This window comes from Megalobrama amblycephala, linkage group LG5 (genome assembly GCF_018812025.1).
Source record: "Megalobrama amblycephala isolate DHTTF-2021 linkage group LG5, ASM1881202v1, whole genome shotgun sequence".
In the NCBI taxonomy this organism is placed as follows: domain Eukaryota; kingdom Metazoa; phylum Chordata; class Actinopteri; order Cypriniformes; family Xenocyprididae; genus Megalobrama; species Megalobrama amblycephala.
In genome coordinates, this window is record NC_063048.1 from 16,995,621 (window position 1) to 17,021,329 (window position 25,709).

At 37.7% G+C, this 25,709-nt stretch overlaps 1 protein-coding gene across 3 annotated transcripts; it reads left to right on the forward strand.

The window, feature by feature from the left end:
- Positions 1 to 111: 111 nt before the first annotated feature.
- ankef1b (ankyrin repeat and EF-hand domain containing 1b) lies at positions 112 to 19,600 on the forward strand. 3 transcript variants are annotated; one of them, XR_007184931.1, is made up of 11 exons: positions 112 to 261; positions 645 to 1,038; positions 1,759 to 1,958; positions 2,822 to 2,971; positions 3,058 to 3,181; positions 4,309 to 5,143; positions 5,253 to 5,479; positions 11,763 to 11,923; positions 12,002 to 12,127; positions 12,297 to 12,820; positions 18,921 to 19,600. XR_007184931.1 is itself a non-coding variant. In XM_048190888.1 (10 exons), the coding sequence occupies exons 2-10, from the start codon at positions 675 to 677 to the stop codon at positions 12,357 to 12,359; spliced, it is 2,250 nt and encodes a 749-aa protein (XP_048046845.1). In that variant the 5' UTR covers positions 112 to 261; positions 645 to 674; the 3' UTR covers positions 12,360 to 14,032. The 3 variants fall into 3 exon arrangements, 1 of the variants encoding a protein (XP_048046845.1); XR_007184932.1 differs by having other exon boundaries at positions 255 to 331; XM_048190888.1 differs by lacking the exon at positions 18,921 to 19,600 and having other exon boundaries at positions 12,297 to 14,032.
- The last annotated feature ends 6,109 nt before the right edge of the window (positions 19,601 to 25,709 follow it).

A 25,709-nucleotide genomic window follows, 5' to 3' on the forward strand; every position in this document is an offset into this window, starting at 1 on the left:
AATGTGAGCGAGCGGACACGACGATTCCCGACTTTTATCGAGAGCAGCCGAACGCTTTCCGTTATGTTTTTGTTCTAAAATGCATTTTGCTATTTAAAAAACACAGAAATTACATATCCTTTGGTTAATAATCATTTTAATCTTTATTAATATATTAATATATAACTGCATTTTAGTAGCTAATTGTTCCAAAAGTAAGATAAAACTGCTCATAATCTCAGTAGGCCATTACCTCAGAGCGGTTGCTAAGTGACAAGAAAGGTTCGTTTATTTACTAACGTTACCTGTTGACTTTCTTCCAGTTATATTTCAGTGCAGCTATTTGTGTAATGTATGAATATTTCTTTTAATACATATATACGGTCATGAAACAGATACTTAATACTTTTCTTTGAAAGAGAATTTGATTGTTTGGCCTATTAGCCATACTCTACGTGTGTTTGTATGCGCAATATTGTACTCCAAAATACTTCTCTTTTAATTATAAAGGCTATTAACATTATTACATTTATAGACTATTACGTTTATAATGCTCATAAGGCTATATTCAAATATTAATGAAAGTTTCATGACATTTCTTAATATTTGAATGTACACATGATCTTTCAGTTGTCTTATTGCATGTTTTTAATGTTATTTATAAGTCCTAAGACCAGGAAAACACAGATGAGAGAATGGAGATAACTTCAAAAAGTGTGGTGGCAAAAGGCAACGTGGAGGTCCTCCAGATCTATAAACTCCTGCAATATGTGCTGGAAAAGAACAAACCACAGATAAAAAAGATGGTCCAAATGGGTGTGTCCGACCTGATAAATATGACTGAGCCCAAACAGGGACTGGGTGCCTTGTATCAGGTGACTGTGGACCATGATGAAGACCTCGTACAGTTCCTTCTGTCCCTGAAAGCCCATCCTGACATACAGGACAAGAAGGGCTGCACACCAGTGATGCTGGCTGCACAGCTGGGCTACTACAAGATTCTGTACCTTCTGATCAAACATCATGCAGATGTGACTCTCACAGATGAAGAGGGAAAAGGTAAGAACATTGTTTTAGAAATGTATATAGCTTACTTTACAATTTTAATAGATCTTACACTTAATTTTGTCTTTATGCACCATTGAAGTGCCAAAATATCACTTGTAAAAAAGAAATGCTCTTAATTGTATTAAATGCGCACTTGATTCAAATCTTAAAAGTATGTTTAAACTTGCAAATAAAATAATATTAATGAAATATGGCCACTTAAGTGTACATGTAAATTATGTATAACACATGTAAAAAATGGACTTTGTCATGTCAAATTAAACATTTTACTTTAGAGTACATTTTAAATCATGTTTTAATAATGAGCTTTTGTCATGCTTTAAAGTACACTTAATTTGATGTGCTGACTAACAAAAGGACTAACAAAAGTTAAAATTTGATTATAATTTTAACTATAGTGTGTTATTTTACATTACAATTAAAGGTAAAATATTTTAAATGTACTAAATTGCACATTCAAAATTACAAAAACGTAATTGCAAACGTATTTAAATGCATGACTTCAGTAAATTAAAGTCTATAATTAAAGTGAATTTTAAACAGTTGAAGTAATTCTGAAATTGCATATACAGATGTGCTTCAAACAATACATTTAAAATAATCATAATACATTTAATATACATTTAAACAATATATTTAAAGTATTACATTCAGTTAGATACAACATATGTTTCATAGAAACTCCAGTGACTTCTGTTGTTTCATTTGTAGGGGTGCTGTTCTACTGTATCTCTCCATCTAAAGAACATGCTCTCTGCCTGCAGATGGTGCTCAGCAGCAATGCAAATGTCAACAATGTTTCTAACTCAGGGAAGCCACTGCTTGTGTTCGCATGTGAAAATGCAAAGGACTGTGAAGACTTATGCATAAACATATTGGAGAAAGGAGCTGATCCAAATGCAGCAGATCAGGTCTCAGATCTGTCCTCAGATCACAGTTCAAATGAATGTTCCCTGCCAACCCCCCACCCCCAGCTCTCTCGTTGAGCTCTCTCGGCACACCGTACACTTTTAAAATGGAACAGTTTATTGAAACTTTAGACAAAATAATTGATACATCAGACATTTATGCCTCATATAGTGTATGATACATTTTATTCAAAGGCCCAAACTGAGCAAAATGTGCAATTTGGAGCAGTTGCTGATATTTATATGGCCCAAAAGTAAAATGACATTCTGAAGCTATTAATGTAAATCAATGAGATCTTAATAACAGTATAGCAGACTACTTACATAAAAGGCATATCAGTTGTCTCTCGATATCTCCCAATAATGTCTTAGTAAGATGATGTTTAAATGCTTATATATGATCAAAGCTCTATTATTTATTGTGGGGGTTAAAACGTATAATGCAATGCATTATGCATTATTATAAAATAATTGAGAAATGATTGAGAGCTTGTTTTATATTTGATACTCACATGATTTTAAAATATTTCTAACAATACAAAAGTACTTTACTTTAAAAAATCAGTAAAGATTTCACAACAAAAAGGCATGTGTGCCACAACCTAAAGAGGGACATATTTAGAATTATACTAAAAGGCTTTTTACATGCTAAAAACATATAAACTATCAATCAGATGACAGAAGGCATGTCATAGATTGTGTACTGTACAACAGGTTTTTCCGCAAATTTTTGATCATATTGATAATTTAGAGGCCTTCGAAATTTGTGTATTCAGTATGCTTTATAGGATAAATAGGTCAGCAAGAAAATGTGGATTTTGATGGAGTTGAATCAGTATAATTTGTCATGTTTTGGCTCCCCAAAGGTGACACAATGCTCTGCGCTCATGGAGGCCTCTAAGGCTGGTGCTGTGAAGCTTGTCAGAGCCATTTTACAAAAAGGGGGGAATCCTAACTTGCTTGATAAAGAAGGACTGTGTGCTGCCCACTTTGCTGCAGAAGGAGGTTTCCTTGAGGTGATGCCATGGCATTCTGAATAGCGCAAAATTTGCCATTGTTTAACTATCTTGTATCTTGTTTTTACTATCTCGGCTTTATACAGGTTTTACAGGTGCTGTCTGCATACTCCGCTGACATGGGTATCAGCACAACAAAGGGTAACACACCATTGCACTTTGCTGCTGCTGGCGGCTTCAATGAGTGCTGTAGATTCCTGGCCCAAAGAGGTAAGCTGGATCTAATGTCTTTCTATTATTCACAAGAACAAGTACTGCCTTCATTAAAGGGGTCATGAAATTTAACTCCCCAGTTTAAAATATAAATATTTGTTTTCCAAACTTCTGAAGTGCCAGGATTTGAAATTGCATGTTAACATACCCTTCAAAAGAAAATCTATTAGAATTGAGCGATTAAAAAATGTTTTTGCATATAGTTTTGCAAAATGTCATTTCACACTGGACAGTTTTCTTAATTATTCTGTTGTTGAAATCTACAGCACTGGCAAATATTAAATAATAATAACTTAATAAAACTATTAAGTTTGCATTATATATTAAAGGTCCCGTTCTTCGTGATCCCATGTTTCAAACTTTAGTTAGTGTGTAATGTTGTTGTTAGAGTATAAATAAAATCTGTAAAATTTTAAAGCTCAAAGTTCAATGCCAAGCGAGATATTTTATTTAACAGAAGTCGCCTACATCGAACGGCCAGTTTGGACTACATCCCTCTACTTCCTTCTTTAATGACGTCACTAAAACAGTTTTTTGACTAACCTCCGCCCACAGGAATACGCAAGAGTTGCGTTTGTAGAGTGTGTTTGTCGCCATGTCGTCGAAACGCTGTTATTTTCATCCCGCAGTCCAATCACCGGGTCTGATTCCGGCTCAAATTGATAGGGTAAAATTAAAGACATGTTTACAATAACACTGAGCGCATGCATCTCCACGTTATGGTAAGAGGCGTGACCTTTCCGGGCAAGGTTCGCTCAGAGCCATAGAGAGACGCTAAGCTGCTGTCGAATCACAACACAGGAACCGCTGGCACAGTCAGAACTCGTTACGTATTTCTGAAGGAGGGACTTCATAGAACAAGGAAGTCATCAGCCCGTTTTTATGACAGTGGAAACAGCGGTATACAGATAAGTAAATTATGTGAAAAATACTGTGTTTTTTTACACGCGAAACATGAACACATGTTATATTGCACACTATAAACACAATCAAAGCTTCAAAAAAACACGAAAAACGGGACCTTTAAATTAAACATCAGTTCAAATTAAACTGCTCCTTTATTCAGAATACTAAAAATACTTTGCTGCCTTATTCATAGAAGTACTCTTTCTTATCTGTAACAGGATGCAATCCCAAACTGAAGAATCTGGAAGGTCTTCTTCCAAGCCAGGTCGCCAAAAACAGTGGCCAGAAAGCTGCACTGAAGGAGCTCAAGAAAGCAGAGAAAATGCATGTGAAGCTTTCTGCGCCTGATGCCGTAAACCCCAATGAACTCTGTGCCGTCACCCTTCACGACTGGTCCTGTGAACATGAGGCAACCTTGCGCAGAGCCTTTGAAATCGCTGAAGGACAGGATAAACCTGTTGAAAAAGTTTCTCTGGAAACATTTGTGTCTTTACTGCAGGTGCATCGAGCTCCTGTTAGTAAAGAGAACCTGCAAAGGATCATCAAGGAACATGACAAAAACCATGAAAGTGTCATCAATGTAAATGAGTTTTTCAAAGGCCTCAAGTACCTCCAGAAGGCATTTGTCATCTCATCCTACGCTCCTAAGCCAGCTAAGAAGGAAAAGGGTGGCAAGGGAAAAAAGAGTGGCAAATTTGCCACGCCATTGCCCATATGCACAATGCCACCTGAGCTGATTTGCAGAAGAGAGGACAGTGGACTGCCTTACTACATGATCGAGAGCTACCAGCCGTTCGCTGACACCAAACGTTTCAACCGAGACCGGCCACCAGTTCACCCCATTGAGAATGACTCTGCTTGGTATATTGATGATCCTGAAAAGATCTATACCAACATCAATTACTGTGTGAAAACTGGAGATTTAGATTCTCTTAGCCTGGCATTTACCCAACAAGTGCCTGTTGATATCAAAGATCAGTTCTTTAAGACACCACTCATGACAGCATGCAGCTGTGGCAACTACCAAGTAGCTAAATTCCTCATTTCACTGAGGTAATGCTACTAAGAAAAAATAAAGAAATATCTTCTTTTGTTCACACATTTAATGTAACTAGATGATAGACTGTCATTTTAGGAACATTTTGTTTCTGTGACTCTATAGGGCTGATGTCAATGCAGTTGACCAGTTTAACTGGACGCCCCTCCACCATGCTTGCCATGCAGGTCATGTAGACATTATCAAGATGCTGGTGCAATCTGGAGCCATGGTGGATGCAGTGGCAATGAATGGAGCAACTCCACTCATGAGAGCTATTGAAAGCTGTCGTTTCAGCTGTGTAGAGTATCTCATCAAAGCTGGAGCCAAAGTCATGGCAGAAAACAAGAGAGGTACTGGTTCTGATATTAAAATATGTCTGTCTCTACACTACAGTTTAGTGAAAAGTTTTTTTAAAATGTTTTGTCACTTTCAAATGAAAATTACCCCAAGCTTTACTCACCCTCAAGCCATCCTAGGTGTATATGACTTTCTTTTTTCTGATGAATACAATCAGAGATATATTAATAAATATTCTGATGTATCCAAGCTTTATTAATGCAGTGAGCAATATCAACGAGTATGAGCTGAAGAAAGTGCCTCCATCCACATCGATCAATCATAAACATACTTCACACGGCTCCGGGGGGTTAATGAAGTCCTTCTGAAGCGAAGCGATGTGTTTGTGCTTTCCCTATTCAACTTACGGAAAAAGTGTAACTGACGTGACTCCAGTTTACACTTTTTCCATGAGTTGAATATGGAAGGCGGTCTGACGGAAGCTAGATATTTTACTTCATAACTTGTTAAATATGGATTTTTTTTTTTCAACAAATGCATCGCCTCACTTTATTAGGGCCCAAGCGAAAATTCGCGCAGGGCCCTCTTGTTCTTCTAAGGATTATTATTATTTTTTTTTTTTTTTTTTTTTTTTTTTTTTTCCGTCTTCCGGGGCTTTTTGGGGGCCTTAACATGCTCAAAAACTCTTGAAAATTGGCACACACATTGGAATCCGCGGCCATTAGGACGCCGGAGAGGCTGGTACCCGGGCGTGGCAGGGGGGCTCGACAGCGCCCCCTTGAAAAAAGTCTGAAAATTTGGTCCATATATTAAACACGCTTGCACGTATTAGTATGAAACTCAGTACACATATAGACCTCATCGGGCCGAACAACTTTCGTGCTCTAAGTTAAACACCACGCCAACAGGAAGTCAGCTATTAAGGGTTGTTTGAAAAACGCATGCTCTGGAATTTGATATACTCCTCCTAGACGATTAATCCGATCGCCACCAAACTCGGTCAGCATGAAGTCAAGACACTGATGATTAAAAATTGCCAGGGGATTTTTGATATCTCGAACGGTTTGGCCGTGGCGAGGCAACGAATTTATGGCGAGAAAAAGGAAACAGGAAATGTGTTATAACGTCTGCATACATATATTGATCTTTATGAAACTTCACGAGTGTGTTCGTTATAGGAGTCTGATCACATGGATGTGACTATTGTGAGTCAAAGTTATAGCGCCACCAACTGGCAGCAGGAAGTGTATCACTTTTTGAAATGTTTTGAGATCACCCTCTTATTTTTACCTGATTTGCTTCAAACTTCATCAGTGTAATGTCAATACACAGCAGATGTAGACCTATGACAGGATTTTTGATATTTGAAATATTGTTGCCATGGCAACAGGTCAAACTGTAATAATATTCTTGAGTGTTTTTGAGGCTCTTAACATGCTTCAAATTGCATGAAACTCGACACACACATCAATATTGTCAACCAGTAGACATGGACAAAGCCATAGAAATGGGCGTGGTGGAGGGGCTCAGTAGCGCCACCTTTTGACAAAAGTGGGGGGGTTAGTTTTTCCTACAATCACCAAACTCGGTACACATATTGTTCTCATCAAGCCGGACAATTTTCTAATTTACATTCATTAGCTCCGACCAACAGGAAGTCAGCTATTTTGGTTTGAATGTTAATTTTTTGAAAAAACAGGCTATGAATTTTATACTACTGCTCCTACAGGGTTTATCCAATTTACACCAAACTTTTTTAACTTGTTGCTAACACATTGAAGTTGTTTAATTGCAAACGGATTTTGGATATCTCAAACGGTTTGGCCGTGGCGAGGCAACGAATTTATGGCAAGAAAAGGGAAACAAAGTGTTATAACTTCTGCATACATTAATTGATTTTGATGAAACTTCGGCTTAGTCTTCGTTGTACAAGGCTGATCACATGGATGTGACTATTGTGATTCAAAGTAATAGCGCCACCAACTGGAAGCAGAAAATGTGTCACTTTCAGCATACATTGAGATCACCCTCTTATTTTTACCTGATTTGCTTCAAAATTCATCAGAATAATGTTAAAACTTGGCACATGTAATCCTTTGAAAATGGGCAGGGAGGAGGGGCTCTATAGTGGCACCTTGTAGTGCAGTAAATGTGGAGTGAATTTGACATAGTCCTTTGATGTTTAACCGTTTTAAGTGCCTATTGCCCGCTGTGCACAGTTGCCCTGAAGCCACCGGGGTGGCGGTGCCACCGGGCTTGGGCCCGCCATCGCTGCTCGCAGCTATATTTAGGGCCCAAGCGAAAATTCGCGCAGGGCCCTCTTGTTCTTCTAAGGATTATTATTATTTTTTTTTTTTTTTTTTTTTTTTTTTTTTCCGTCTTCCGGGGCTTTTTGGGGGCCTTAACATGCTCAAAAACTCTTGAAAATTGGCACACACATTGGAATCCGCGGCCATTAGGACGCCGGAGAGGCTGGTACCCGGGCGTGGCAGGGGGCTCGACAGCGCCCCCTTGAAAAAAGTCTGAAAATTTGGTCCATATATTAAACACGCTTGCACGTATTAGTATGAAACTCAGTACACATATAGACCTCATCGGGCCGAACAACTTTCGTGCTCTAAGTTAAACACCACGCCAACAGGAAGTCAGCTATTAAGGGTTGTTTGAAAAACGCATGCTCTGGAATTTGATATACTCCTCCTAGACGATTAATCCGATCGCCACCAAACTCGGTCAGCATGAAGTCAAGACACTGATGATTAAAAATTGCCAGGGGATTTTTGATATCTCGAACGGTTTGGCCGTGGCGAGGCAACGAATTTATGGCGAGAAAAAGGAAACAGGAAATGTGTTATAACGTCTGCATACATATATTGATCTTTATGAAACTTCACGAGTGTGTTCGTTATAGGAGTCTGATCACATGGATGTGACTATTGTGAGTCAAAGTTATAGCGCCACCAACTGGCAGCAGGAAGTGTATCACTTTTTGAAATGTTTTGAGATCACCCTCTTATTTTTACCTGATTTGCTTCAAACTTCATCAGTGTAATGTCAATACACAGCAGATGTAGACCTATGACAGGATTTTTGATATTTGAAATATTGTTGCCATGGCAACAGGTCAAACTGTAATAATATTCTTGAGTGTTTTTGAGGCTCTTAACATGCTTCAAATTGCATGAAACTCGACACACACATCAATATTGTCAACCAGTAGACATGGACAAAGCCATAGAAATGGGCGTGGTGGAGGGGCTCAGTAGCGCCACCTTTTGACAAAAGTGGGGGGGTTAGTTTTTCCTACAATCACCAAACTCGGTACACATATTGTTCTCATCAAGCCGGACAATTTTCTAATTTACATTCATTAGCTCCGACCAACAGGAAGTCAGCTATTTGGTTTGAATGTTAATTTTTTGAAAAAACAGGCTATGAATTTTATACTACTGCTCCTACAGGGTTTATCCAATTTACACCAAACTTTTTTTAACTTGTTGCTAACACATTGAAGTTGTTTAATTGCAAACGGATTTTGGATATCTCAAACGGTTTGGCCGTGGCGAGGCAACGAATTTATGGCAAGAAAAGGGAAACAAAGTGTTATAACTTCTGCATACATTAATTGATTTTGATGAAACTTCGGCTTAGTCTTCGTTGTACAAGGCTGATCACATGGATGTGACTATTGTGATTCAAAGTAATAGCGCCACCAACTGGAAGCAGAAAATGTGTCACTTTCAGCATACATTGAGATCACCCTCTTATTTTTACCTGATTTGCTTCAAAATTCATCAGAATAATGTTAAAACTTGGCACATGTAATCCTTTGAAAATGGGCAGGGAGGAGGGGCTCTATAGTGGCACCTTGTAGTGCAGTAAATGTGGAGTGAATTTGACATAGTCCTTTGATGTTTAACCGTTTTAAGTGCCTATTGCCCGCTGTGCACAGTTGCCCTGAAGCCACCGGGGTGGCGGTGCCACCGGGCTTGGGCCCGCCATCGCTGCTCGCAGCTATATTTAACTTTATTAACCCCTGGAGCCGTGTGGAGTACGTTTATGATGGATGGATGTGGATGGAAGCATTTTCTTCAGCTCATACTCATTGCCCCTGTTCACTGCCATTATAAAGCTTGGATGCGTCAGGATATTTAGGGCCCGAGCACCGATGGTGTGAGGACCCTATTGTAATTGCTCAGCCAATTATTCTTCTTCTCCAAAATGAATCGCATTTTTGAGGGCCTAAACATTCTCAAAAACTCATGAAACTTTGCACACGCGTCAGAAGTGGTGATATTTACATCTGATATGGGTTTCAGAATTAGGTGTGGCAAAATGGCTCGATAGCGCCACCTACAAAATTTCAATTAAGCGCCCTTCGTGCTACGTTTCACGTACAGTTATGAAATTCGGTAGACAGATGTAACAGCCTAATACCTACAAAAAAGCCCTGGGTGCAAAGTTTGTAAACCCAACAGGAAGTGAGATATTTTGAATTTTCTCTACAAAATTTTGGCAGTTTTTGCCATTTCCAGATGTTATACTTTAACGAACTCCTCCTAGAGCTTTAATCAGATCAACATCATATTTGGTCTATCTAATCTAAAGGCCTTTGAGACGTTAAATTGCGAAGATCTAGAGTTTTTGCTGAAGGGCGTGTCCGTGGCGGCCTGGCAAAGTTCGATGTTTCGCCATGAAACAGGAAGTTGTTGTAACTCGGGCATACAATGTCTGATCTGCCACAAACTTCACATGTTTTATTGGAGTCCTGACCTGAACACATCTATATGACAATATTCAGTTACAGTCATAGCGCCACCTGGGGGCAACAGGAAATGACATGTTTTACACTGTGATTAACTCCTCAAAGACATTTAATAATAACAACATCATATGTGGTCAGTCTAATCTTAAGGCCTTAGCGACATTTAATTGCAAAGATCTTGAGTTTTCGTTGAAGGGCGTGTCTGTGGCAGCCTGACAAATTCTGATGTTTCGCCATGAATGATGAAGCTGTTGTAACTCAAGCATACAATGTCTGATCTGCCCCAAACTTCACATGTTTTATTAGAGTCCTGACCTGAACACATCTATATGACAATATTCAGTTACAGTCATAGCGCCACCTGTGGCCAACAGGAAATTACATGTTTTACACTGTGATTAACTCCTCATAGAGATTAAACCAGAAGCACATCATATATGGCCAGTCTAATCTTAAGGCCTTTGAGATGTTAAATATCAAAGATCTTGAGTTTACGTTGAAGGGCATTTCCGTGGTGGCCTGACAAATTCTGATGTTTTGCCATGAATGATGAAGCTGTTGTAACTCAGGCATACTATGTCTGATCTGCTCCAAACTTCACATGTGTGATAAGCGTCCTGGCCTAAAGACATCTATATTCCAATATTCAGTTAGTCATAGCGCCACCTGCTGCCAACAGGTAATGGTATGCTTTACACTTTAGTTCACTCTCAGAAAAACATTTTAATATGCCATGATGTACCAAACATACTAGAAATATGTTAAATCATGAAACACTTGACTAAGTGCTAATGTTTGCGATTAAAGCCAAGAAACAGGAATTTCTAGTAACTCAGGCATGCAATGTCCGATCTGCTCCAAACTTCACATGTTTGATAATAGTCCTGGCCTGAGGACATCTACATGGCAATATTCGGTTACGGTCAAAGCGCCACCTGTTGGCAGCAGGAAGTGTGGCACTTTGAAATGACTTGGCTATATTTCTCCTGTATTTTCTCGCTTACATCCATGTCACCCACTGTTCACTGTTTTCCTGATGCCAACGGGTGGCGGTTAGCCTGGGTGCGAGGGCCCTTTCATCGCTGCTTGCAGCTTTAATTATTAATATATCTCAGATTGTGTTCATCAGAAGAAAATCATATACACCTAGGATGGCTTGAGGGTGAGTAAAGCTTGGGGTAATTTTCATTTGAAAGTGAACTAATCCTTTAATGTTGCGTTTATTTGCTCAAAAATACATTAAAAACAATATTGTGAAATATAGTTTTTTACAATCGTTATAGGAATATTTTTTCAATACTTGGGTCACCTTTTTTCAAAACTCTTCACACAGTGTGCATAACAGTGCGCTATGTAACAGAACCTGATTTCACCAAGTGCAACATGTTCCTGGATCAACATCTTTGTTTTTATCTTAATACATCCTTGCTGAATAAAAAATATTATTATTATTTTTTTAAATAAAATCTTATTTACCCCAAACTTTTGAACAGTACTGTATATGTACATTTACTTTATTGTACAAAATTTCCATTTATATGGACAGCAATGCATTATTTTTGTGCTCACAGGGCAAAATTGCTTGGACGTTGCTATATATTATGGTGATGCTAGAATCATTGCATTGGTCCTTGCCAAATCCAACATTCTTCCAAAAAATAAAGACAGTGGTAAAGGAAATGAAAAGAAACCACAACCAGCTTCAAAACCAGCTTCTTCGGTACAAGAAAAGGTGAAAGAAAAAAAATGCATTTCTTCCTATATTTAGGTATAGTTGAAATGTTTAATGAGTTGTCTTTGTCTTATGTAGAAGGATGTTCGATCAGTTTCAGCAGCTGTGAAAACAGAGCTGAGAGACAATATCATAGTTAAGAATCCAAAGTTCACCATACAAAGTGGCACCAACAAGACTGACATCAGCTTTGTCCCCAAAACCGTAAGACAATAAAACTCTTTGATAGATAGATAGATAGATAGATAGATAGATAGATAGATAGATAGATAGATAGATAGATAGATAGATAGATAGATAGATAGATAGATAGATAGATAGATAGATGGTTTTCTATGTGGGTTTTTCATTTCTGATGTTTTCTGCATTATAGCTTTGGGGAAAACAGATCACCAACAGTCCACAGCACAATGAGAAAGAGAAGGGAACACTTTGAGGAAATTATGACTCTCAAGGACTTTAACAAGAGCATCCCAGACCTGAAAGGGATGGGGCAGTCGGAAGAGAAGGGAATAAACTAAATGTCTCGGCGCAATAGCTGATTTCCATTCAGAGCTATTGTCTGTCTTTCGTTTCTGACAAATTAGTCTTTCCCAGACTTGTTTGACTTTTGTCATTTGAGCAAAAATGAAAGATAGCTACAGAAGGACCACAGAAAAACCCTATAAATCCCCCTTTTTTTGACACTGGATAAAAATAACCTTTCATAGTCAGTCATTGAGATGCACAGTGGTCACCTTACTGTGCTGCCATTTGGATTATTGCTATACAAACCCCTGACCGAGAGCACCACCTGCTCTATAAGCCATTTTCCTTTACGCTTCTCCTGTGACTTTGGCTTTAATCACCAACCCCCACTGAACACAGGAAAAGGAGATGACAGTCATACATTTTAAGGTAACACATTAATCAGTGTAGGTGATTGTGTAATTTGAATATACACATGCATGTTTTAAATATCAAACTGGCCAGTAGGGGGTGGTCAGACACAATAATATAATTATATAATACAGTTTTTCACAATTGCTAAGACACTAAACCTTATTCTCTGAAACAAAAGGCCTAAACCTATTTGTCGAAAAACAAAAATCACTCACTAAAACACATTTTGGTTCTATTTTCACAAGTAAGGTGTATATTTTCAAAGCTCTTGGTACAAAAATACAAACTGATCACACACAGCTAGTCATTCTTTCAAAACCTGATCCTATGCTTTCATTACAGTTATACACAGTTTTTAGTCCACATAATTATTATAATATGTAAAGAGAACATTTGGTTTAATCACCGAAACACAAGAGTATGATCTTCTTTCTGAAAGTTCATTTAAAAGCAAACATTGTAATATACATGTTTCAAATCACCCTTGTTGCTGAAATAATTACAGTAACACAGGCTACAGATGTCACATTAGCAAATACACTTACCTAACTTACATAACATAAAATCCATAATGTTTGTAATAATATCTATTCAGAAACTGCAAAGTATCTATAGAATCTGTATCTATATAAATCTATGTACTGTACCAAATGATTAATTGATTAACCATTAAAATCATTTGGATTAAATACAAATGTATTAAACTGAATGATAAGTGATGCAAATCAAAAGTTTGATATTGATAACATTATGAAAGGCAGTTATGTGAATGAAAAGTTTATATAGATGAAAAACATTGTGTTGTGATAAGGATACTTTGTGATTTTGTATATTGCACTAACACAATGAAAAACATGCTGAAATGTTTGAAAAAAGTGAATTTTTGATTATCTATTTTGAGAGTAGTTCTGAAAATGTACCACTTGCTTGTGAAAACTGCACCAAACCAATTAAAAAAAAAAAAAAAAAAGCAAACTACTGGAAGAATCCATTTTATTTTTATTTATTTTTTGTATTTATTTATTTTTTTGTTTTGTGCTCAGTGGGAATTTAGCCAAGCATGCTAAAATGTAAATGGAGAAATTAAAAGACTGTCTGGGCCTAGTGTAATGAGGATGTGATCCTGTTAGTGGTGCTTGAATTGCTTGCTATTGCCTAAAAGACCCTAGAAAACAAACAGGACACACTCTCTCTTTCTCTCTCTCTCTCTCTCTTTCTCTCTCTCGCTCTCTCTCTCTATATATATATACAACCCAAATTCCAGAAATGTTGGAACGTTTTTTAAATTTGAATAAAATGAAAACTAAAAGACACATGACATGAGCCAATATTTTATTCACAATAGAATATAGATAACAACAAATGTTTAAACTGAGAAATTTTACAATTTTATGCACAAGATGAGCTCATTTCAAATTTGATGTCTGCTGCAGGTCTCAAAATAGTTGGGACAGGGGCATGTTTACCATGGTGTAGCCTCTCCTCTTCTTTTCAAAACAGTTTGAAGACATCTGGGCATCGAGGTTATGAGTTTCTGGAGTTTTGGTGTTGAAATTTAGTCCCATTCATGATGCCTGATATATGTTTCCAGCTGATGAAGAGTTTGTGGTCGTCTTTGATGTATTTTTCTCTATAGCTGAAAGATCTGGACTGCAGGCAGGCCAATTCAGCACCCGGACTCATCTACGACAAAGCCATGCTGTTGAAATAGCTGCAGTATGTGGTTTTGCATTGTCCTGCTGAAATACACAAGGCCTTCCCTGTGTCAGCATTCATAGTGCCTTCCAAAACATGCAAGCTACCCATACCGAATGCACTTATGCACCCCCATACCATCAGAGATGCTGGTTTGAACTGAGCACTGATGACACGCTGGAAGGTCTCCCTCCTCTCCAGCCCGGAGGACATGGTATCCGTGATTTCCAAAAATAATGTCAAATTTGGACTCGTCTGACCATTGAACACTTTTCCACTTTGAAACTGTCCATTTTAATTGAGCCTTGGCCCACAGGACACAACGGCACTTCTAGACCATGTTCACATATGGCTTCCTTTTTGCATGATAGAGCTTTAGTTGGCATCTGCAGATGGCACGGTGGATTGTGTTTACCGACTGTTTCTGGAAGTATTCCTGGGCCCATTTAGTAATGTAATTGACACAATCATGCCGATGAGTGATGCAGTGTCGTCTGAGGGCCCGAAGACCACGGGCATCAAATAAAGGTCTTCGGCCTTGTCCCTTACGCACAGAGATTTCTCCAGTTTCTCTGAATCTTTTGATGATGTTATGCACTGTAGATGATGAGATTTGCAAAGCCTTTGCAATTTGACATTGAGGAACATTGTTTTTAAAGTATTCCACAATCTTTTCACACACTCTTTCACAGATTGGAGAGCCTCTGGCCATCTTTACTTCTGAGATACTCTGCCTCTCTAAGACATCCTTTTTATAGCTAATCATTTTACAGACCTGATATCAATTTACTTAATCACTTGCTAAATGTTCTCCCAGCTGAATCTTTTCAAAATTTCTTGCCCCCGTGACAACTTTTTTGAGACCTGTAGCAGGCATGAAATTTGAAATGAGCTCATTTAGTGGATAAAAGTGTAAAATTTCTCCGTTTAAACATTTGTTATGTTATCTGTGTTCTATTGTGAATAAAATATTGGCTCATGTGATTTGAAAGTCTTTTAGTTTTCATTTTATTCAAATTAAAAAAATGTCCCAACATTACTGGAATTCGGGTTGTATATATTTCTGTCATGACAACTCTCAGAGTGTTTGGCATGGTAATGGATATGACAATGTAGATATTTGGAGGAATAGATCTGCTACACTGCTGCTGCTTTATTGCTGCTGCTGCTGTTGATTATTGCTGCTAGTACGGGACTTGCTACTGCCAATACATACACGACACGCTGCTGTGAGCAAGTAAGACATGCTGCTGCTGCACAATATAGTGTACATGAATAACCGTAGCAGATCTATACAGGTGGAGCTGGGGAAGGTGGAGGGTTTCTGAAGCACGCTGCACTGCCAAGCAGGGCTTAAAAACGGAAAAAAAATTCAATCGTTCCACTCCGAGCAGAATCGGTATTTTAACGTTTCTGTTCCAGCGTTCCTTCCTATTATAAACGTTCCGAAACCGGTTTGATAAGAAAAAATAACGGTTAATAACGTTATTTTTATTTATTTTATTTTTTTCTGCGTGTAGCCTACTTAATAATAATAATAATACGTAGGCTACTGCATTTTATTTATTAAAAAACAAAGATAGTGTAGGCTATTTGCCGTCGTAGGCCTACAATTATCTTTTATAACAAGATTCTGTCCAAATGTAAACCTATTAAACGAAAGGAAAAACAATGGTTTATAAATTAAAGTATTTTTTCAAGATGTTTTAATGTTTAAAATGTTGCTGGTTTAATGTTTAATGTTGCTGGTTATAAATACCGACGCTATTCCTGAGAGGAAAAAAGTTGCATAGGCCGCATTTTATTATATTACATTAGCCTACACCTTTGTTTATAATGTTTGTAAACATAAATTATGAACAAAACTGCCCTATATTATTTATGTACTCCACAACAAAACCTCTAAAATTAACAGTTGGACTATTCAGGCTAGGCTATATAAAAGTCAAGCAAAAACAAATTAACAACAAAAAAATTATATTTACTTTTTTAACGCCATTCCAGCTTCTATTGCTATATTCAAGGCGAGAAACAGGTTTATTTATTGGAAATAAAACTAAATATGATGCAAAACGAATTAATTTAAAGTGAATGTAGCCTACCTTTCTCATTCGGCATGAATCCAACTGTTTTCATTTTCGAGACGAATGCTAAACTATTATTTATTAGATGAGCTTTGTACTTCACTCACATTATCGATGTAAAATATCATTCTTCACATATAACAGCACAGTCAGGCGGTGGTCACGGGTGCTAAACGGCAGATTATATTACAGAATTGAATTGAGCAGTGTAACGTTTGGTTGATTATTTTATTTTAATATTCAACAGCTGCGATATCAAGTAAGCAATGCAAAAATTAGTTTGCGCGCGCGTGAGGCGCCGGCGCGAGCACTGGATTTGTTTTCCTTTTGGTTGACTGCCAAATCAAAATATTAAACGGAACGATAAAATAACGTTATTAACCGGTTAATGGGCATTTCAAATTACCGTTTCTGTTCAGAACGATTAAATTTGATTTCGTTTCCGTTTCTGGTTACGTTCCGGTCAAAATTTCGTTCGTTTCCGGTTTTCGTTTTCGTTCCTTAAACCGGTTCAGAGCCATGCTGCCAAGCAATGCTAACTCATGTATTAAAAGATTAAGCATGTAAGCTCACTGGCTACTAATACAACAGGAACCAATCATCTGTGACCTATAGATAATGATGTGATAATTAGCAGGTTGTGTTAAAGGACCTATTAGCCTGCCCATTAGAGTTTCATGCCAGAACTTTGTATATATATATATATATACACTCACCTAAAGGATTATTAGGAACACCATACTAATACTGTGTTTGACCCCATTTTGCCTTCAGAACTGCCTTAATTCTACGTGGCATTGATTCAACAAGGTGCTGAAAGCATTCTTCAGAAATGTTGGCCCATATTGATAGGATAGCATCTTGCAGTTGATGGAGATGCAGGGCACGAAGCTCCCGTTCCACCACATCCCAAAGATGCTCTATTGGGTTGAGATCTGGTGACTGTGGGGGCCATTTTAGTACAGTGAACTCATTGTCACGTTCAAGAAACCAATTTGAAATGATTCGAGCTTTGTGACATGGTGCATTATCCTGCTGGAAGTAGCCATCAGAGGATGGGTACATGGTGGTCATAAAGGGATGGACATGGTCAGAAACAATGCTCAGGTAGGCCGTGGCATTTAAACGATGCCCAATTGGCACTAAGGGGCCTAAAGTGTGCCAAGAAAACATCCCCCACACCATTACACCACCACCAGCAGCCTGCACAGTGGTAACAAGGCATGATGGATCCATGTTCTCACTCTGTTTACGCCAAATTCTGACTCTACCATCTGAATGTCTCAACAGAAATCGAGACTCATCAGACCAGGCAACATTTTTCCAGTCTTCAACTGTCCAATTTTGGTGAGCTCGTGCAAATTGTAGCCTCTTTTTCCTATTTGTAGTGGAGATGAGTGGTACCCGGTGGGGTCTTCTGCTGTTGTAGCCCATCCGCCTCAAGGTTGTGCGTGTTGTGGCTTCACAAATGCTTTGCTGCATACCTCGGTTGTAACGAGTGGTTATTTCAGTCAAAGTTGCTCTTCTATCAGCTTGAATCAGTCGGGCCATTCTCCTCTGACCTCTAGCATCAACAAGGCATTTTCGCCCACAGGACTGCCGCATACTGGATGTTTTTCCCTTTTCACACCATTCTTTGTAAACCCTAGAAATGGTTGTGCGTGAAAATCCCAGTAACTGAGCAGATTGTGAAATACTCAGACCGGCCCGTCTGGCACCAACAACCATGCCACGCTCAAAATTGCTTAAATCACCTTTCTTTCCCATTCTTTGGAGTTCAGGAGATTGTCTTGACCAGGACCACACCCCTAAATGCATTGAAGCAACTGCCATGTGATTGGTTGATTAGATAATTGCATTAATGAGAAATTGAACAGGTGTTCCTAATAATCCTTTAGGTGAGTGTATATATATATATATATATATATATATATATATATATATATATATATATAAATAACTATTTGTTGATGTCTTGATCTGGATGCAGTCATATTCAAATGTATTTGCCCGTGTGACATCACAGGTCACCCAATATCAAAACAAGCTATTTTTAGTGCTTGATTAAATAAATGCTTTGTTTATAATGAGGAGGATGTTTTTAGCTATGAAACTTGCATGTTTTCATGGTACAAAGATCTCGTATATGTCAAAAGATCAAGGCCAATTTTGATTTCTAATGTCTTGACTTCTTTAAAAAACACACCGACAACTGCATAGCAAGTTGGTCATACGCTTTGCATAAGAAATAGTTTTAAATGTTGTTCATCTCACATGAATGTAAGTTCTGCAAACCTCAATAGAAATTCAGAACACCTGCTCATTGTTATTCCCAGGCTCTGACTCGGCACATTCACATGAAAGGAGACACAGCGGAGTCAGCTGGAACTCTATCTGTCATTCCATACCGTGCAACCGGGTGTGATGATAATTCAAGTGGCTGTTGAAGAAAGGACAAGACATTGAAAATATCAATTCTTCTGAGCTACAGACAGAAGCACGACAATCAATGAACAGGTTGATTTTCATATGAAATAGACTCAGTCATACACTGGGACTGCTTGATGAAAACAATGCCTTAAAAGGATGAGGAAATGATAATCGGCTCCAGTACAAGAGGTAATTGCCTTGATGATGTGGCAGTCACAGACACACTGACCTCATCTCCTAATCTTTAGCTCCAAAGGAAAAAGGAAGAGGAGGGGATTTGGAGAAAGGTGTGCCACAAATGAGGGATGAATATGTAGAGAAGCAGAAGAAGGTTAATCAAGAAAAGAAGGTGAAACAAGTATCATTAAATTCAGAAAATAAATGTGATTTCTCATCTTATAAATCAACTGTTTCTTATTTTCACTGGAATGTCCCTTAGCTGTTGAGGACTAGTGCATCTTTAAGCCTGCATTCAGTACGAGTAAAATACTTAGGTACTGTTAAAATCAGATACTCTAAGACTTGTAATGGAGTAATTTTCACTGTAAGGTGTCTGTACTTTTACTCAAGTATGGTTTTCAGGTACTCTTTACACCTCTGACTAACACTCTAATGACTTGTACTTGACATGCAGATGCAAAGTTACTTACTGTAAAGCTGAACAGTGAAATTCATTCAATGAAATGAGTTCGTTTCACTCAAATAATAATGAAAGTTCATTGTACTTAATAGAAAAAAGTTGCATGAACTAAAATTTGATTGTAGTAAGCTGAACTTAATACGATTGAGTTGCAACAGATTTCTAATTCCCATCATGCTTTGTGTCAGACTGTTTAAGGAAAATAAATGCTGAAATTTTGTGTGTTTTTGCACAAGATTAACATAGGGAGACAAGTTAGTGTTTAATGTTGTGTTATGTTGGTATTTACAGGGGGTTCTGTTATGTTAGTTTTGAGGGTTACCATTGGAGTGAAGAGTAGAGCCTGTAGTTAGGTTGAGGATGGGCTGCAAAATGTTTAAGACCATATACAGGTGCTGGTCATATACTTAGAATATTGTGAAAAAGTTCATTTTTTTATTGTAAATTATTTTTAAAAATGAAACTTTCATATATTCTAGATTCCCTACATGTAAAGTAAAACATTTCAAAAGTTTTTTTTTTTTTTTTTTTATTTTGATGATTAGAGCGTACAGCTCATGAAAGTACAAAATCCAGTATCTCAAAATATTAGAATATTTACATTTGAGTTTCATTAAATGACCATCCCTACAGTATAAATTCTGGGTATCTCTTGTTCTTTGAAACCACACTAATGGGGAAGACTGCTGACTTGGCAATGGTCCAGGAGACAATCATTGACACCCTCCACAAAGAGAGTAAGTCACAGATGGTCATTACTGAATGTGGTGGCTGTTTACAGAGTGATGTATCAAAGCATATTAAATGCAAAGTTGACTAGAAGGAAGAAATTGGGTAGGCAAAGGTGCACAAGCAACAGGGATGACCACAAGCTTGAGAATACTGTCAAGTAAAGCCGATTCAAACACTTGGGAGAGCTTCACAATGAGTAGAATGAAGCCGGAGTCAGCGCATCAAGAGTCACCATACTCTGACATCTTCAGGAAAAGGACTATCAAGCCACTTCTGAAACAGAAACATCGTCAGAAGCATCTTACCTGGGCTAAGGAGAAAAAGAACTGGACAGTGAACAATGGTCAAAAGTCCTCTTTTCAGACAAAAGTAAATTTTGCATTTCATGTTGAAATCATGGTCCCAGAGTCTGAAGAGGCACAGAATCCAAGCTGCTTGAAGTCTAGTGGGAAGTTTCTGAAGTTAGTAATGATTTGGGGGGCTGTGACGTCTGCTGGTGTTGGTCCATTGTGTTTTATCAAGTGCAAAGTCAATGCAGCCATCTTCCAGGAGATTTTGGAGCACTTTATGCTTCCATCTGCTGACAAGCTTTATGGAGATGCTGATTTCCTTTTCCAGCAGGACTTTAGCACCTGCCCACAGTGCAAAAACCACTTCCAAGTGGTTTGCTGACCATGATATTACTGTGCTTTATTGGCCAGTCAACATGCCTGACCCCTGAATCTATGGGATATTTTCAAGAGAAAGATGAGAAACAGTCGATCCAACAATAAACAGATGATCTGAAGGCTCAATAGTGCCTCAGCAGTGCCACAGGCTGATCACTTCCATGCCACACTTCACTGATGCTGTAATTTGTGCTAGAGCAAGTCATTTGCTGTAATATGTGCTACCGACCAAGTATTGAGTGTACAAATGAACATACTTTAAAGAATTTGAACTTTTCTGTTTTGAAAATCCATTTTTTGATTGATCTTAGGAAATATTCTAATATTTTGAGATACTGGATTTTGGACTTTCATGAGCTGTACGCTCTAATCATCAAAATTTAAAAAAAAAAAAAACACTTTTGAAATTTTTTACTTTACATGTAGGGAATCTAGAATATATGAAAGATGAAATAATTTACAATAAAAAAAATGAACTTTTTCACGATATTCTAATTATATAACCAGCACCTGTACAGTATAATGTATACTGTTTGATTATATACATGCAAGTATATGATAAAAGTATCTTTAATAGTTACATAGCATGTGTTATTTGCTATCTAACATTTATATCTGAATGTGATATTTATGTAAATGAACTTTATGTAATTAACATTATGATGAGTTGGGTGAGGCTGAGAACTGTGGAAGCAAAGGGATGCTGGTGTTATGATTGTTAATGAGAGACACTTGTGCACCACTCTGGCCTTGCTCCACCCCACTTGTCCCAAAAATTTTAAGTTCTACTAACTTAAAACAATTGAGTTACTTAAATGTTTTGAAGTAATAAGTATTCTGAACTTATTGAGTTTTACAGAATATCTAAAGGTGACTATCGAAATAAAGTGTTACAAATTTATTATGAAATAATGCATATCAAATCACTTAGTAGTAGTAAAAATAGCAATTGGATGCCATAGTAGATGCCGATTTCTGAGTAAAAAAAAAAAATAATAATAATTGCACTCTATTTCTCACAGTTTACAAAAAAGTTTAACTTTCTATCTCACAATTTGATTTTCTTTTATTGTATTTTACAACTTACCTTCTTTTATTTTTACTCTTGTACCTTTTTGGTTAGCCATATTTTGGTCAAAAATACAAAATAAATAATGCTTAACCAATCATTTACCATTGTTACCTTAATTTGCATATTAAAATGAGCTGATCCTATTTGACATCTTCAGGTACCTTCCTGCTTTAAAACAATCTGTATTGTCAAAAGCACTATATAAATAAAGGTGACTTGACTTGACCTGACTTGATAGTGAGTCTTTAAATCCTTTAAAAGCTCTGATATTCCAAGCTGCAGTAATGTGCTGGATGTCATATCTACATGAATTATTAAGATGCACACATGATATTTAGGGAGGTGGCTCTTAAGCCTACACAAAGATGGAGATATTGTTTCCGCTGCTTATTCACAGTTCACCATGCAATCATCGATGGTAAGCAAATGATGAGGTTAATGACAGATTTCCCACCTTTTTTACCATGAACCACATAGGATAAGGGCTCTTTTTGACGTGCTATGGGGGTGGGTTCTGGCAGTGCTAATTGACGAGAAAGACTGAAAGGAATCTGGCTCAAATAAATGAGCTTTAATTGGTAACAGTGTGGGTCCTGTAAATGTGCGCTTGTATCAAAGAATTCAGGATTAATCAGCACTTGCACTGCTGGTGCAAACAGAAAGAGCTGCAATGCTATGTAATTCACATCTCATAATAAAAATTAAATTCACAACCTAATCTGAATTTAAATGTCATCAAGACATCACTATCCCAAACAAAATGAGCAAATAACTTCATTATGGATGACAGCAGCATCTTCAGACGGTATAAACGAGACTTGGGTGCTAAAGACATGGATTTTTTTAGCCATAATAATCTTGTAAGTGGAAATCAATACATTTAGCAGGGTTTCCTGTGTGTTGGTTGTTGCACTAACTAGAATTACTGTCTCATTTGTATGTGCTGAGTCAATATCGGCACCCTCTAGCAGTTCTTTTCTCCTCTGCTGTCTTACAGGGTGTGTGTGATTTGTTGTATTTGTTGTAAGCAAGTTAGTTGAACTGCTGTTTGGACAGTATTTTATCTCTGAAGAATCCTGACCTTCATCTGTCCTGCTGAATTAAGTATCCAGATTTTATGTCTTGATGTTTCTTAATGTATTGAAGCACTTTTTGCCAGATTGTTTTCTACTACTAGTGTAGTCTTTCAGGTCCTCCTTCGCCAAAGTCAAACACAGTAACCTTGTCGAACACATTCTCCTCTATACAGAAAGAACAGTAAGCAACAAACCTTTATGAGTCAAAAGCCATTAAATAATCAAATAAGTGCTATTGATTCTTGTCCCTTATCTGAATCTCCAAGTCTCTATATGGCTAAAGCGCTTTTATCTGATCTTGCTCCTATTAGGAGATCAGGGAGGCTTGATGCTTGGGGCAAGAAACAAACAAGTGATTTTTTTCTATCTCTTTTAAAGATATTGGAAATACAAACAAGGCATTCATTTCAGAACCCACTGATGTCACTGTTTGTAAATGTAATTCGCCTTTACAAACAGTAACATGAAGATACAGGGACTTCGGCAAACTACTGATCCACTACATATGTTATTCTGAGAGCATTTTGTATAGATTAACAATAAAATAGGCTAACATTTCTTAATTTTCTCTACAAATAAAGGCTCTTCATTGGCATCAGTGGTTCCATGGAGATCCTTTAAAGGGTACATAACACACACAGTTTCTGCCAATCTCATGTTAATCTTGAGTACCCATAGAGAAGTAAAGCATCCTTCATATCTCCGAACAGTCTTTGGTTTTATCATATTTATAAAAGACACAGATACGCTGTACCAAGTCTTTCCGAAAACAGCCAAGCGCGTGGAGGCGTGCCGTGTGAGAGGAGCTAAAGAGTCACGAGCATGCGCAGCTTTTGTGTAGCGATCGTCTGCAAGCTATCGATGGTCAGCTAAACAAATGTATCGCATTATCCCTTGATAACTTTTGAATCACAATAATGATGAATAATGAATTCACTACGTTCGTGTTGTTTGCATTATATGCACTTACGCGCCTATTGCCAACAAAACAGACATTTGAAGCAGTTTTACTCACCACCTGTGGTTTCGACTTATGACCAGGATCATTACAGCTGTGACTGCTCCATCTTTCAGTTTCAAACGGTCTGTAAATCCAGCGTAGAATTGGGCCTTGTTTATGAAACCATAAGTACCAATCATGAGGGCTCGAGCAGCCACGGAAAACGAGATATTCTCCATTCATTTTAACCAATAAAAAATTGATTGCAACTTTCAGACACGACTTTATCCGTATTTTTAAGTTAGTTTAAGGCAGTTTCTATGGTTATTTTAATGACCAGTGTAGTGCGTGAGCACACATCTCTCAGCTCCACTTAACGCTGGGTTCTTTGGGAAGCAAGGTTATCTTTCCCTCACAACCAAAAACACACTACTTTGGTAACATTGTTGATTTCGTAGTCTAAAAACAAAGTGACCAATTTTTCTCGAGCAAGTCCTGTGCAGTGATGCCGATGACTTCCGTAACCCGATTGAAGCACGTTGATGGGCGTGCTCTTGCTCTCTCGCTCTGGTTGATGTGTGTGTGCGTTCTTCCCGGAGAAGTGCCCATACAAGGAATTCCACCCTTTATGACGTCATACAGGGTCATGCTTGAAAAAAAACTCTCAGAAACTTGTAGGAAATCTGAAGGAGTATATTTGGCACAGAAATACTCCATCATTCATCCAACTCGTTTTTTGAAACTGGCCATGTTTAGCAAGAGAATCCAACTCTTTAGCAGTGTAAATAAGTTAATATCAGTGGAACCTTCCCATTATGGTTCTTTATAATGTAAAAGGTTATTTAGATTATTAAAATGTTCTTCACACTAAGAAAAAAATGGTTCTTTTCAGAACTATTCACAGAAATGTTCTTTATACGGAACCCAAAATGGTTCTTCTATTGCATCGCTATGAAAACCCCTTTTGGAACCTGTGTTTTTCAGATTGTATGCATACTTATAGTATGCAAAATGCAGTTGTTAGCAAAGCCATGGGAACTGACAAACTTGTCAAATACAAACAAAATGGACACATTTGTAATCCGCCTTCTCAACAATTGTCATTCTTATTAAAGAACAAACAGTTCCTGAAATATCTGGAATGACGAAATAACTCGCAATTATTTATTTTAATCTATCGATGCTCTTATGTTTCAGGTTTCCTTTGAATATTGTCTTGAACAGTGGGTGACTTTGGAGTCAAAAGTGTTGATAACCACTGCTCTGAGGACACAATCTATTAGGTGATCCCAAAGGTCATTTACTAGAATGTTAAATGAAAAGGAAAATGCTTAATTTCACAATCCCAATAAATTATATGGAGCTAAAGAATCAAGCCCAAGCACTCCAATTGAACATACAGCAGGGATCAATGAGTGCTAAATCCCTAGCAGCCTCGCCCTAGTGCTAAGGGTTATTATGACGATAGAGAGGCTCGTCATCCTGGATGAGGGCGGGGTTATTAACACTTACTCCGGGGCTGTATGGGCACGCCCTAGTGTTGAGGGTCATTATGACGTCAGGGGGG

Coding starts and splice junctions, on each gene's coding strand:
- ankef1b (XM_048190888.1), top strand. CDS start 675: ATGGAGATAACTTCAAAAAGTGTGGTGGCAAAAGGCAACGTGGAGGTC. Junction 1,039..1,758: donor CACAGATGAAGAGGGAAAAG/GTAAGAACATTG, acceptor TTTCATTTGTAG/GGGTGCTGTTCTACTGTATC. Junction 5,144..5,252: donor AAATTCCTCATTTCACTGAG/GTAATGCTACTA, acceptor GTGACTCTATAG/GGCTGATGTCAATGCAGTTG.